At 45.3% G+C, this 15,694-nt stretch overlaps 1 protein-coding gene across 1 annotated transcript in view; it reads left to right on the plus strand.

Moving 5' to 3' along the window:
* The window catches only part of Ctnnbl1 (catenin beta like 1), a 166,068-nt gene that overhangs the window by 75,517 nt on the left and 74,857 nt on the right, over nt 1-15,694 (plus strand). The window contains exons 7-10 of the mRNA XM_075962847.1: nt 578-669; nt 9,014-9,086; nt 9,313-9,371; nt 10,731-10,879. Of these exons, the coding sequence (XP_075818962.1) occupies nt 578-669; nt 9,014-9,086; nt 9,313-9,371; nt 10,731-10,879 (373 nt within the window). The remainder of the gene's footprint in view (nt 1-577; nt 670-9,013; nt 9,087-9,312; nt 9,372-10,730; nt 10,880-15,694) is intronic.

Genomic DNA, 15,694 nt, shown 5'->3' on the forward strand with positions numbered 1-15,694 from the left:
CACTTTGACTATCGTAGAAGATAGCAGGACCAATTACTTGCTTCCAGGAACTTAGCAGCTACTCTGCCGGCAAGGCCTTTCACCTTTGCACACATTATTTTGTTCAATTAAGAAGATCATGCTCACCTCCCTGACAGTGTCCTGGTTTCCATGTGATTCAGAGGGCGGGGGTGGGGGGGGAGAACTAGAATGGAGAAGTTAGAAAGGCAGAGACTGCCTTGCCCTGGAGGGTTCTGCCCAGTTCGTGACTGGCTGCAGACCTCTGGGACTAAGGGGGCCTTGCTAGGCCGCTCTCTACCCCTCCTCATGCTCTGCTCCAGATTTGCTCTATTAGCATAAAAACCTGTCCCTCATCCCTTCTGTGAATTCCATCATTTTCAGTTATGACTTTTACTTGTAACATAACTTGAAGAAAAAAAAACATAGCAACTCCCTGGTTAATGTTAAAGTGACACAGCATCTGGCTGGGAGAAATGCAGGGAAGAGAGACGAAGAATAAAATGCCTGCTGCGGGAAGCAGGCCTGCCGCAGGTGGAAGCAGAGATGCCCTCCCCAGTGACTAGTGTCTCTCTTGCAGCTATTGTGGAAAACATGGCAGAGTTCCGGCCGGAGATGTGCACGGAGGCCGCACAGCAGGGGCTCCTGCAGTGGCTGTTGAAGAGGCTGAAGGTAAGGGGGAGTGGTACTGCCACTCACACGCTGGGCTCTGGGTGTGACTGGGGCCAGGGTGTTGATGGAGCCTGGCAGCCCTGGGCCATATGGTCTAGTCTGGAAGCTTCTGGTCCTCTTTTTGTTGCTTATCTTCCCCTTCCCCCCTTTTTAAAAGATTTTTTTGAGTTCTGTTTCTTAAAACTATCTATTATATATATTCTTTCAGTAATTTTCTGTACAGTGACCTTAAAAGAATTATTTAATGTTTCCTTATGCAGATTGTTATTTCACTGAACTAATAATGAATGCCTAATGTTCCATTGCACAAACCTACCAAAAGTATCCTTTTTTTTTTTTTTTTTTTTTTTTAGATAGGGATTCATGGAGCCCAGGCTGGCCTGTAACTCAGCAGACTTTGAATTTCTAATCTTGCCTCTACTTTCCAAGTGCTGGGATTATAGGCCACCCTGCCCAATCTAGCAGTGGTGGGGATTGAGCCCAGGGCCTTGTGCATGCTCAGCAACATCCCAATAACTGAGCTGCATCCCATGCTTAGCTCTCAATTTTAATTTAAATAATTCCATCCCCAAGTTTTGCCTGTTGTAAGCAGTTTGCGGTGAGTATCACAGCCAAACACTATTCTGATGCACTTATCTCGGCTTATCTGCTTGATAAACCCCAGAAGTGAAGTGGTCAGACCAAAGGGTATCTGCATAGCACTTGAGGTAGATGTCGCAAAGTTGTCACCTGTCAAGATTGTCCCACTGCTGTGAGAAGGTTCCTTGCTGCTCTTTTACAACATCAGACATTATCAAACTTAAGGTTCTTTTTACACTTCTAAGTGAAAACTGATGCTATGATGTTTTAATTTCGATTTTAAAGTCAAAGAACACGTATGTTGGCTCTGGCTCTTTAGTAGCCATTCGCGGGCTGGGGTAGTAGTTCAGTGGGTAACGAGACTGGACACACCTTTAATGGGAGCACATGAGAGGTGCAGGCAAAGGATCAGAAGTTCAAAGTCATCTTCTACACAGCAAGTTGCAGGCCAGCCTGGACTATATGAACCTGCCTCAAAACAGTAATATAGCTGTCCATGTACATTTTTTAGCTTCACATTTGTATCCTTTGTTCTCATGTCTGTTGGGTTCATTCTATTTCTTAGCATGGTGTCACCACCTTTTTTTTTTTTTTTAACAATTAGTGCTATCCCGTAGAATAAATGAGAAAAGGAGGGCAAAGCTATTAGCTTGAGGCAGCATCTTATATGCTACTGTGGTTGTCCTCAGTTAGCAAGGTAAGAAGGAACACTTGAGAAGGAGTGATTGTTGAAGTGATCATGGCTTATCGAGAAAGTCTGGGGTGTGTCAGGTCAGGCTCCTTCTCCTTGTCTTGGCAGGGCTAAGGGGAAGGCTCTGCCCTGACAGTCTAGGTCTTCTCCAGCCTTACTCACAGAACCATTGGTTCCCATTAACCTGCAGTGTAGACCCCCACACACCTATCAAAGGATACTAAGGCCAGCTGGTCCTATCAGTGGAGATAGGTACATTTGCCAGGAAGGGCCCAGTGCACTGAGCCCCCTGCAAGCCCTTTCTCCTCCCCCTTCAGCCTGTATCCAGCAGGCGGCTAATTCATACACTGTCGTCTTTGCATTTCCCTTTGACTTCTGAGTCCGGATGTTCTTTGGCTTCAAACTGCACTTAATCCTTGCACAGTTCCTTTCCCACCTGCTTCCTTAGTATTCAGTATGTGTTCCCCCCTTCTAAGCCTTTGAAACACTCAGGGAATGAGTGGTGGAGGAAGGAGAATCAAAACTGATGCGATGGGATGGGATGGATAACGGGACCCTGGGTTGCTGATGGAATTTATGGTCCCAAACTTAAAACACACAAAACAATCTAACAGTGTTTCTCTCTGTGAAGTCAGGACACGTTTTTTCAGTTCCTTGGGACTTAATAATGAATTTAAGGATCATTCTTTAAAATTCCTCTATCCTTTGAAGTGTGTTCAAACTTGCCATAATAACGTTCTCTCTCACTCTCTCTGTCTCTTTGTCTCTGTTCCTCTGTCTCTTTCTCTCTTGCTCATTCTTCCTTTTTCTGGAATTGGTTATATAGGAAGAGAAATTGAGACCTTTGGGTGTTTAGTCTGAACGCCATTTGCTGTTTTAGCAAGCTATTATTGAGTTTTGCCTTAGGGCATAGAAATTCGTATAATCCTCAGGATAGGAATAGCCTTGTTGCTATCTAAAACCATTTTCAAGGTTTCCTGTATTTAAACATTAAATTGCTATGTGGTTATTTTACTGGGAAGCAAGTCCTTTTGGAAAAGTCCTGTGCTGGGTGGAACATTTGGAATGCTCACAAAAGCGAGCCAGGCTGAAGGGTGAGGCCAGCAAGAAGCCATGAATTCTGAAGAGGCTTCATTCTGATTCCCCAGCCCAAGACAGTGGTGCATGTTGTGTTCTTCACCAGCGTCAGCCTTGGAGACAGCCCTAGCTGGCTACACCTGGAGCCTGCCTTCCTTGGGAGCTTGTGGCTACAGCCCGTGGTGCTTCACCTGCCTGGCCTGTTTTCTTTGGTGCTGTGAGGACACTGAAGACCGATGTGAGAGCGCCAGGGCCTTCAGCAGGTCACTAGTGCAGCTTTAAAAACCATATCCCCTGGACACAGCCCAGCTTGCTGTCTTAGCTAGGACTGTTGCTGGGATGAAACACCATGATCAAAAGCAACTTGGGAAGGGAAGGGTTAATTTGGATTATACCTCCACGTTGAAGTCCATACTGAAGGAAGTCAGGTTAGAACTCAACAGCAGGAAACCTGGAGGCAGGAACTGATGCAGAGGCCATGGAGGGGTGCTGCTGACAGACTTACTCTTCATGGCTTGCTCAGCCTGTTTTCTTATAGAACCCGGACCACCAGTCCAGGGGTGGTCCCACCTACAATGGGCTGGGCTCTCCCCATCAATCACCAATTAAGAAACCATCCTGCAGACTTACTTATAGCCTGGTCTTATGGAGGCTTTTTCTCACCTGAGGCTTTCTCCTCTCAATGACCACTTTGTTTCAACTTGACACAAACTAGCCAGCACATCCTCCATCTCAGGTTCCACTGTTAGTATTCTAAAAATGTCCCTTGTGTGATTTTAGTGTATGCCCCTCGCTAAGATCTGCTGGGCTCTAGAAAGTGAAGCCTCTTTTCCATCCTTATCCTCCAGACTGCTGCAGTGGGAAAGCTGCTTCGTGTTCAGTGGCTGTCCATCGGCCTGCCGTGATGCACACTCCTCTGCTTCAGAGGCCACCTTCCTGCCTGCTTAAGGCCGCGTCTGGCTTAGTGTGGCCTTTTCAGTCCTCAGTCTGAAGCGTTCCTCTTGTTACCTGTTGCATAGCTCCTTTGCTTATCCTTTGTCCTAAAAATGTCAGTCTCTGTCTTGCTTATGTCCCTGTCTCTGCAGACACAGTACCTTTCTTCCTTCTGTATTTTTAAATATCCATAAACAGGGTGAGACAGCTTGAGTTCCTACTCTTTCATAGCCTGCCCCATTCTTAGACTTGAAAGGAAGTGTGTAAGCTGTATTGTGGATATGTAGCTAAAGGTCAAGACCTCCAGATACTAAGTGCCTTGCCCAAACCGACCCGGGTGGAGCTCCAGAAGTGTTCTCATGGCCTCCCGTGGCACTGCTCTGCCTCCAGCCCACCCACCATTCTGGTTTCTGAAAATCGGCCCCTAATGGATTTCTCATGGTTAGCAGGTCTGGATTCCAGCATTCATCCACAATTGTGCCACTCATGGTGGGACACATTTCTTCATCTGGAAAGTAAAAGTGATCTCATCACCCCACTGACTTCCTTCCCTCAGGTATCCTAAATAGAAACCCCAGGCCTGGCTCTCTCTCCCATCTCCCTCAGTCTTTTCTTTCACAGTTCCTTACAGATTTTTAGATCCCCCAGCTGTACTTAATCTTTACAGATAGGTTGATGGGAAAAATCTCAGAGCTGAAATTCTAGAATTCTTGTTGGAGTAAACCTTCCATTTTGACTGATGACCCATATTTATTTAGGGATCCTTCAGTAATTCTCACTGAGGGGCAGTGGTGGCAGGCATGTTAGATGCAGATTGTGCCACTTTGTGCTGGTAGCCTAGCAGCATGGTGCTTTTTTCATCCACCAAATGGCCCCTCTCTAATTTTTCCTAAGGAGGATGGGACCCATTGCAGAGAATGGTGTTAGGTGGATTAGCGAGTGAGCAGTGTCTATGGCAGGAGAGACATTGCATTGGTTTTTACACGGGCGCTGCAAGTGTTAGAATACCGTGTACTATTGAAAATAACACCCAAACCAGAAGCTTTCTAAAGAGTGAAGTTAGGGTTCCCACTGAGTTTCCAGTTAAATCAACACCCTAGAAACCATTGCCACATTCAGCACAAGCTGATCCATTCACAGCTGGTCAAGTTAAGTGGCCAGTGTGGCTGGCTGATGCAAGCTCCTCAGCCCCAGGTGACTGGAGGTTGCTTTGACAGTTGTAAGGGACTAGCACTGTGGCTGAACCCCACCCCAACCTGTGTTCAGGTGAACTACAGATAGAACCTCCAGCCTCTGGCTGCGGGTGGTAGCATAATTGTTTTCTACTTTCCAAAAAAGTAGCAGCAACTCACAAGGAGAAGTTTAATTTTATTCAGGGCTCGTCCATGAGTACAAACCTATGCTTGACTCTGCACTTCTCTGACCGCTGGAGGACTTAGGATCGCCAGGCTCCTCGATGGAGGAACTCTACCAGCTCCAAGTCCCTGGTTTACTGTAATATTGAGGAGATGGTACCTGCCCAGTGGACTCTCCTGCTTCCTCATTTTGATGAAATTTCTTATTATTTGGCAGTTTATATCGTGGAATCTCTGGCTGAGATTCAAACAGAAGCTGTTTCCTTGGTACGTTTTATCTTTGGCTAGACATGAAGGGTTAGTCTCTCCCCTTTCCACCTGCCCAGCTTCCCGTTTCATTACTGCCATCATCTTTGCGTTTTCCCCAGCTGGGGCTGACTTTCATGTATTAACTGCCCAGCACCTGTGAAATACTCTTTAAGTCTGTGCATGTGTGTCTCTGATCCACATAAACAGCTCTGCTGAAAGCATGCGGCTGTCCCCATGAAAGAGGGTTGGGTGGGAGAGCCTGTAATTTGGGCCTGGGTCTCTCCAAAGCAGCCTCCTCTTGCTAAGCTGCCTCAGACTGCTTCCACATTGAAGCTCAGGGCTGGGAACACTCATGTCTAAACATTTTGGTTTCTTAATTAGATCTCTCCTTTGTGCCAATTTCTCAGTAAGAGAGCTTCTGTTTTAAGGAAAAGGTGATAGAATTCTGGTTTGGGTTGTGTTTTTAAACTTTGGGTGAACTGGAGATTCCCTATGGTGGCAGGGAGCAGGGGCTGGAGCTCTCCTGAACAACTGGAGTAGAGCACGCAGTCCTGGGCGCTTGTTAAGAGTGCTCATTCGGTGCAGAGCATTTAATGCAGCCACCTTGGAAGGAAGACATGGCCATGTGGGAGACCTTGGGTTAGAGAGCAGAGTCATTGCCCGAGAGCCTGTCATGGTGGTAATTACAGCTGAGACGCTAACGCACACATTCTGAGTCCAGGCCAGGAGCCACAGTCCACACTGTGCCTCAGGTGATTTCCTGCTACACTGCGTGGTTAGCACAGTAACTCTGCAGAGAAGGGTTTTTTTTTTTTAAAGAATGTATTACATGTTTGCTTATTTATTTATGTGCACGTGCACACCACAGTCTACATGTAGAGGTCAGGAGACAACTTGCTGGAGTCCTTTCTCTCCTTCCACTATGTGGATCCAGGGATCAAAATCAGGTTGTCAGACTTCGTGGCAAGTACCCCTAACTGCTATCCCAGGAATATTGTTTTAATTTCCATTTTACAGGTGGAGAAACAGACGAAGAACTTTACTTGGGTCATAGATCTTGTTACTGGTTCTTGGTGGTCTTGTTGTCTCAGTAATTTTGTTTTTACCATGATGAGGTTTTTGTTGTTGTTGGTTTTTTTTTTTTCCAAGACAGGGTTTCTCTGTGGTTTTGGAGCCTGTCCTGGAACTAGCTCTTGTAGACCAGGCTGGTCTCGAACTCACAGAGATCCTCCTGTCTCTGCCTCCCAAGTGCTGGGATTAAAGGTGTGCGCCACCACTGCCTGACTACCATGATGGTTTATTAGGTAGTTAGATACCGAGAGCTTATTGTGTATCCATATCCTAGCAATTCAATAGCTATTTGAAGGGAAAACACTCATACATCAGGAAAAGCATCATAGATTTCATCTTAAGTGCTCCAGTCACTACTAATGGAGTGTTTCCTCCTCATTACTCTTCACTGATTTTCATATAGCGACTACCAAACCTAGCTTCACAAAGATATGATATCATAGCTGGGCAGTGATGGCGCACACCTTTAATCCCAGCACTTGAGAAGAAGAGGCAGGCAGATCTCTGTGAGTTCGAGGCCAGCCTGGTCTACAGAGTGAGTTCCAGGACAGGCTCCAGAGCTGCACAGAGAAACCATGTCTGAAAACAAAAGGTTGATGTCATTACAAGAAAGGAGCCTTGAGCTGGAGTGCACCAGAGCCCCACAGCTGTCAGGTGTCACCCGCTTTTCGCTGAAAATCTCAACATAGTCTGTGGGGAATTCAATCCCTCAGCTCAATTTGGAAACGTCAGACTTTGTGGCACATAGGTAGTGGCAAGTTCTGTAAGCTCTGTTATGGAGAACAGGGATCACCTCTGTTGCCTGTGGTGCTTACTTTATCTCACGTATAGCAAGGGCCCAGTAATTGTTATTGAACGGAAGAGAAAGACTCCCTCTTAACCTTGAGGCAGAAGTTTATAAAATACACTAAAGTACAAGAGGCATGGAAGCCCAGAAAGACCATTGATGTGGTGGCCTGGTCATTGGCCTTCCTTCATTTAAGGGTGCCTTGTTTCAGAATACTCCAGCTTTTGAAAAGCTACATGTAAGTGACGCTATTAAAATTATTTAAAAGCTAATTGCAACACTGGTGGCTTAAGTCATTTGAGTAAAAGATTTTATTTTTTTTTTAAAGAAGCCTTGATTTGGACAGAGATGGCCACTGCTTGACTTTCCAGTGTTTTGAGATTATAAAACCATCTTTCTTCAGGGTAGACATACCATGAACTGGACTTAAGCTCTGACTGTTACACAGATTTCTTAAAATAAGGCCTCCAGCTTGCCAGGGGCATACTCTACAGCCAGCATGTGTACGACCTTGCACTTACAGCTCTTTTAACCCAAGATGGGTCAGATGCAGCCACCCTCCTGAAACCCTGTGGGGTGTACTTTGGCTTGATGAGGAAGACGTGCACAGAAAACTGAAATGGCTCTGGCTATTGCTTGATTAGACGCCGCCGCTCTTCTTCCTTAAGTACAAAATTAGTGTTCAAACAACCTGTGAACGGCGAGAGTGATGGAATGCTAGCTTCAGTGTGAGCACGTGCCCTGCCCTCCGCAGCCACAGAGATTATTTGTCCTGTCAAAACCTTGACTGCAAAGCAGGGGTTGTGCTGACTAAAGTCATTGTCTGTGTGCCTGCCTCTCAAGGAGCTGGCTCCCACAAATAACTCCAGTGAGCCTTGCGCCATTAACCAAGGGTGCCATAGATGGTGCCATGTTGAAGTCTTGCAGCTGAAGTAAGTAGACAGCCATGAAAGACGGTCTCTGCAGTGGACATGTCCCCTCTGAGTCTTCAAGCTGCAGAGCACACAGCCGGGGAAGAATTGTGGGTAGTAATTTAGGTATTAAAATATTAACACATTTTTTGCATATTTAATGCGGTTTCCTTTTTAAATAGTAGGCAGATTATGGCCTACAAGCAGATAGGTTTATGGTTTCGAATTAAATTTTTAACATTAAAAAAATTCTAAAAGGAGCTACTTCGTTATAAATATTTTTAGCTAATCTGAACAAGAACTTGCTTTCTTCTCGACCTCTCTGATCATGTATCAGCTAGTTTACAGCCTCACTTTGTGGTTATAACTTGTAAATTGGAATTTCATGTGTCTTAATCTTAAAAGTTCAAAATTTTCTCTTATTTGCCTTGGGCACACACAGTCTCTGGGCTTAAAATATGGGCAACAAGGTAGGCTCCATGGAGGAGGGTACATTCAACATGCTGTGTAGGGCTACTGTGACCATCCTCCAAATACTATGGAATACCTGCGTCTAGTCTCCGAGAGCAGCAAGGTGATGTTCTCCCTTAACCTGCCTTGCCTTTAACTTTCTCATCTCTAGTGGACGAACAGTTTGCCTTAGAAAGGGAGCAAGATGCCTCAATGGCTTTCTTATTCCTGTTTGCTACAGGCCAAGATGCCCTTTGATGCCAACAAGCTGTACTGCAGTGAAGTGCTGGCCATCCTGCTCCAGGACAATGATGGTGAGCTCCCTCCTATAGAGCCAGGGCCCGGCTGGGATCCATGCTAGGATCCTCCTAGCTGGTGAACTTGGCCTTCGGCATCGCCTGGATTCTCCACTTGCTCTCTGTGCAGCTTTTGTGCTTTGTCAAGTTGTATTGATTTTGTTGGCTGATGGATCAGTGGTGACGGCTTTAAAATCTGACAGTTGCCTTCATTTTTTTTTCTTCTCTATTTTCCTTCTTTTAGAAAACAGAGAGCTGCTGGGGGAGCTGGACGGGATCGATGTGCTTCTGCAGCAGTTATCCGTGAGTAATCTTTCTGCTTCCTGGGAGCCAGGAAGGGCCATGGACCGCTGTGAGTGGGTGGAGCTGGGCACGTGGGAAGGAACAGCCACATGCCACACCAAGACAGGCTGGAGGTCACACTGGTGGCACAAGGTTTGCCTCCTTTTCTTAGTCACTGGTTCTTTCTGACCAAGTGTCACCATGAACTTGGTGCAGCCTTTCCTGACTGTCCTCTGTGTCTCTGGGCCAGTTATGTTCATCTGTCTTGCTCCCAACATTCTCCTCCCTCCCCTTTGGATCTCCCCTAAAGGAGTCTGCTCATTTAGGCTCCAGATGAGCTCAGGGAGAGCCGCTTCCAGCACAGTGGGCTTGAGGTCATGGGGACAGTAGAGATGGTTGTGGCACTGCAGGCAGGAGCGAGAAATCGGAAACTGCCATTTGCTCGATGAAAGAAATGTAAATCTAGTTGAAATGTTATCCTGCTGGCATTCTGGAAATGCCGTCAAGATTTCTCCTAACAAACCTCATCTGTGTTATTCCAAAACAGCACTGAAAATAGATCATTTGGATACAGGCTGGAGAGTGTTGAGTGTCTGGGCTGGCAGTTTGCATACAGCTTCCCTGCGGTGCCAGCCCAGAGTGACTTGGACTCCCCCCCTAAAAATAGAGCTTTGTAGTGTGAAGCTGTTTCTAGTCCCCACGAGGCGCTTGGGCCCTATCCTGTGCAATCACTGATGGTAGATGTACGGGACCACCTGCCCAGCTCAGAGGCTCTCCCAGCCTTTGCTCAGCTCTAGCATGCAGAACTGCCCAGATCCTTCCACTCCCAGGATTTTGAGCCCCTACTCCAGAATGAGGGGGTTCAGCAGAAGTACCTCTTCACATGAGATGGGATTGGCTCCTCTGTGTTATGGACACATTAGAAGGAAAGGAGAGCTGGTGGGTTAGACTCTGCAGGAGCAAGGATGTGGGGTTCTCTGCCAGAAATGGTTTTGGACCTGAATTATGGTTTCAGAGGTGTCCCCTGTCTCTGTTTCACTGTGTGTGCCCTTTATAGACTTGTCCGTTTCTGTCATATTTCACAGTGGAAGAGGGTTTAGGGGTGCTGTTTTGTTTTGTTGATCTGCCTCCTCGAAGCTGTCAGTCACTCTTGGACCCAGTGCTCAGCTAAGTGTTATGTGAACTGGTATATATGTATTTAGTGCCCACAGATCAGAAAACTCAATTTCACTAAACTGGGACCTGGCAAGAGCTTCATTGTAAAGTTAGTTCTGTTTCCTTGGTGGGGTTTTCACAATAGAAAGACTTTAGAAATTGTGGGATGGTGACTGATGAAGTGGCGTTTGTTGATGGCCCCTTTCTGCTCTTATTGTTTGGCAGGTGTTTAAAAGGCATAACCCCAGCACAGCGGAGGAGCAGGAGATGATGGAGAACCTGTTTGATGCGCTCTGCTCCTGCCTGATGCTCAGCTCCAATCGCGAGCGCTTCTTGAAGGGCGAGGGCCTTCAGCTCATGAACCTCATGCTCAGGTTTGCTTCCAGGCCCGCTTGTCAGTGTGCCTCCACTCCTCACTGATGCCTGTCTGTTTGCCCCGCGCTGCTAGCCTGGATTTAGGATGTGTAGCTGTGGTCCTTTAGTCCTTGAGTTTCCCATTCATCCCGAATGATGTTCATTTGGGGATGTCTTCTAAATGTGTCTGATCTGTTCTAAAATGAGGGTGGTGGGTAAGGATGTGTATTATTTTTCTGGGGTCAGTTGGTAATATGGCCGCTGCCTGGAAGGGTCATGTCTTTTTTCCTTCTCTTGTTTTGTTGGTTTTGGGAAAAGTTAAGCATTACTTTCTAAACCAGTTGTTCTCAACCTTCCTAATGCTGCGACACTTTAATACAGTTAGTTCTTAATGTTGTAGTAACCCCAACCATAAAATTATTATTATTATTTTTTGTTTGTTTGTTTTTTTGAGACAGGGTTTCTCTGTGGCTTTGGAGCCTGTCCTGGAACTAGCTCTGTAGACCAGGCTGGTCTCGAACTCACAGAGATCCGCCTGCCTCTGCCTCCCGAGTGCTGGGATTAAAGGCGTGCGCCACCATCGCCAGGCTTCATAAAATTATTTTTGATGCTACTTCATAACTATTAATTTTGCTACTGTTAGGAATCATAATGTAAGCATCTGATATGCAAAGTATCTATATGTGACCCATTTGGCGGTCGTGACCCGCAGGTTGAGAACTACTGTTCTAATCTTAGGTTTGTTCATCTCTAAACTTAGCTCAATTTTCTCTATATCCTCCATAGACCTCTCTATCTATACTTCTGCTGATGACAGCAAAATACTTATTTTTATTCATTCAATAATAAATTGTGCGTATGCTGTAAGCCCAAGCACAGGGAGTGTGAACATGTGAAGGGTGTTAGAACTTCGGGTTAGTGCTTTCTTCAATGCATCTTTTATTCTGCTCTAGTCCTTTAAAGGTAACACTGCTCCACCCTCTCAGTTACTCCACGGAATCTTAAAGTTGGAAACAAAAGGGGAAGTGCTTTTTTTCGATAACTTTTATTGAGAAATGTGGTCAAGAGAATGTTTGATCCTGAGAAGGAAACTAGAGTTTCTGAGGAGGTAATGAGAGTAGAGTATCACTTAGGGACAGCTTTTGAAACTGAGAGATACTGGGCAGCGGTCTGATTTTCCTGGAAGCACGGGACTGAGCCAGGGTCAGTCATCTTGAAACCTCTATCTACTCATGTGCAGTGGCAGCTCTGAACAAAGATATGTCGGTGAAAATTTGACATATATTTATCAAGTGTAATTTAAACTGTAGACATTCAGTCTGTGTTCTGCTAGAATGTTGTTAGGCACTGTATTTGTTAAGTGTCAGAAGCTAAGATGCCCACTCTGTCCCTCTCTTTGGGTGGATATTGTCTTCTAGGTTTTGTTATTTTATTTTTTATTGTTATTTTGGTGGGTGTTTTTGTTTGTTTGTTTTGACATTTTAATCCTATTACACCCTAATGTTCAATTTTTTTTTAACTTAACATGGTATTTGTCATTCTGTGACTTAATCTTCATGAGAATGCAGTAACTACTTGAGGAACACAGGTGACATACTTAAAGCATTCTTCTGTGGTTGACACTAAGGTCATTTCTATTGTTTCATTATCATGACTAACTCCACAATGACCAGTTCTGTGTTTGAAATGATTTGGGGTTTATCAGTATCCGTATCTCTAAAATCCCCTTTCAGTAAAAGGCTTGTGGTGGGCTGAGGTATATCTGTCATCCAGTGTATCCTAGACCTTGGACTGACTGAATCTTCTTTTGAGAAATTGGCTTTTAAAAGCAAATTGTTTTTTTAAAGTGCGGAGAGAGTTACAGGAATTACTCGGCAGCCTGTACTGTTGAGCTGATTCCGGCTTTCCTTTCCTGAGATTGTCGCCCGTCCTCTATTGACATGGCCACTGTCTCTGAAGCAACGGCGTGCCAAGCATTTAGCTTTCTGGGTGTTCTAAGCTAAAGCTCCACTCTACAGGGACTTTCCCCTAAGCTTCTTACAGGTTTGAACTGCCAGTGTCCATGGATGGTTGAGTGCAGACCCGAAGTGGTGAATTCCTGCAGCATATGGCCCCGCCATGTGTAGCAGTGGGGAGCTGAATAAATAACAAGAAACATGGATTATTCAGAGGAATGCTGAGGTTCTGGGAGGCCAATTAAAGAGCTCCAGAGCCCACACCTCTCGATCCATCTCTGTTCCCAGTACTGAAGTTGCTGTGGTTCCATCTTTGGAATTAATTAGCAGCATCCGCAGACTCAGCACCCCCTCTGGCTCTCGTCCATGCTCTTTGTTTCTCTTTGTTTTCCTCCTTCAGACTTCCAAATGGAAAGTTTGCTGGGAAGGAAAAATTTCCCAATTATATTTAAGTTGTCCTCTGTCTAGAGAAACTCCATTCAAAACTAGGGTACCAGAACACTAGAAGGGCAGGAATCTTTCTGTGGTTCCATTGCCCCTGGATATGAATTTTCACTTTATTCCATCAGTCTCTAGACTCCTGGGAGAGGCCGACTTGCACAGAAGGTAGCCTATGGGGTAGGTGGGAGGTTGGGCTTTGGAGTTGAGGTGATGCGGACTTGGGACACAGGCCTCTTGTCTGCAAGCTCTGGGTATTTGTTGAGTTGCTTTAAATTTTCTGCCTCTGACCTTTATTTTCTTACTTATTTTATGAAAAGTAGGGGAAATAGTACTTAATTTTCAAGGGAACCAAATTTTATAAAGTTGGGCCATTCTAGAGCTGCTAACAAATTGATAAGGGGCTATGTTAACTGTATGTAAGTGCGAGGCCTATGTGGTAAGGTGCTATGTTAACTGTATGTAAGTGCTAGGCCTACATGGTAAGGTGCTATGTTAACTGTATGTAAGTGCGAGGCCTATGTGGTAAGGTGCTATGTTAACTGTATGTAAGTGCGAGGCCTATGTGGTAAGGTGCTATGTTAACTGTATGTAAGTGCTAGGCCTACATGGTAAGGTGCTATGTTAACTGTATGTAAGTGCTAGGCCTACATGGTAAGGTGCTATGTTAACTGTATGTAAGTGCTAGGCCTATATGGTAAGGTGCTATGTTAACTGTATGTAAGTGCTACGCCTACATGGTAAGGTGCTATGTTAACTGTATGTAAGTGCTATGCCTACATGGCAAGGTGCTATGTTAACTGTATGTAAGTGCTAGGCCTACATGGTAAGGTGCTATGTTAACTGTATGTAAGTGCGAGGCCTACATGGCAAGGTGCTATGTTAACTGTATGTAAGTGCGAGGCCTACATGACAAGCAAGACAAGATTCCCACCTTTAAGAAATTAGAGGCATCTAGGTGGTGGTGGCAGCATCCACCTTTAATCCCAAAACTCAGGAGGCAGAGGCAGAGTTTGAGGTCTACAGAGTGAGTTCCAGGACAGCCAGGGTTATACAGAGAAATCCTGTCTTGAAAAACAGAACAAAACAAGGAAGGAAGGAAGAAAAGAAAGAGACTAGTGAGAAAGACAGACACTGAGTAATTAATATAACCCAGTGTGATAACTATTAAAAGGAACAGTTTTTCACATATATTCTTAGGAAAGTTTTTAAATTTCTGACTATAGATAAGCAAGGATCACCAGCAAGGTGGTTATTTATGCACATGAACAGGCATACATGCTCATGCACACATACAAACATGCTTATGTACACACATATGTACACTTGTGCACATGTTGAAATAAGGAGCAGCGGGCTGCGTTCCTGGCACCCGGCCGCCCGCATGGCTAGCTTTACACCCGAAATAATTACACGGAAACTGTATTCTTTTAAACACTGCTTGGCCCATTAGCTCTAGCCTCTTATTGGCTAGCTCTTACATATTGATCTAGCCCATTTCTAATAATCTGTGTAGCCCACTAGCTGGCTTACCAGGAAAGATCTTAACCTGCGTCTGCCTGGAGTGGGAGAATCATGGCGACTCCTTGACTCATCTTCTTTCTCCCAGCATTCTGTTCTGTTTACTCCACCTATCTAAATTCTATCCTATCAGAGGCCAAGCAGTTTCTTTATTACTTAACCAATGAAACAACAGATAGAGAGATGACCCTCCTCCATCATGCCCACACACACACTCACTCTTGCTCTTACCGAGACTATTTGAGATGCTATAACATTTCATTATTTCCTTGATAATACCCTTGGTGTTTATGATTGAATCTCACGATGCAGCCTTCTTCTGCCCATGTCACTCTCAGCCTGATCTGCTCTCTTCATTTCTGGATGTGGAACCCTTGGTTCTCTGTGCCAGATACCACTGAATATCTAGCATGTTTATCTGAGTCTCCAACTGAACAGTAGGCTTTTTTCCCCCCCTTTTTGAAACTGTGTAGCCCTGGCAAGTCTGGAACTCACAGAGATCTACCTTTCTCTGTCTCCCAAGTTCTGAGATTTAAGGCATGCGCCATCATACCTAGCTTGGGCTGTGAGCTTCTGAGAGCAGGGATTCACTCTTCTCCTGTACAACAATAGATATACATTGACTTTCAACTCATCTTCTCTGTGTGAGCCAGAAAATCTGTCCAGAGAATCTGTGGATGTTCTTACTGTTTAACGCTACTGATGCAGAATTTCTAACAGACCCCACAGACAGACCTCAGAGAGGAGAGGAACTTGTTTAAAGACCGCGGAGTGCATGCTCTGCCTCTTCCCAGAAGTGGTGTTTAGCCCAGGTTTTCCCTGCCCCCTTTTAGAAGATGAAGAACACAGAATGGCCTGTAGGGTGTTTATGATACTGATCCTCAGGGTTCAGAAGACCTAGATGCAAGGCAACTCCAGTCT

Source organism: Microtus pennsylvanicus, chromosome 2 (genome assembly GCF_037038515.1).
Source record: "Microtus pennsylvanicus isolate mMicPen1 chromosome 2, mMicPen1.hap1, whole genome shotgun sequence".
NCBI lineage: Eukaryota > Metazoa > Chordata > Mammalia > Rodentia > Cricetidae > Microtus > Microtus pennsylvanicus.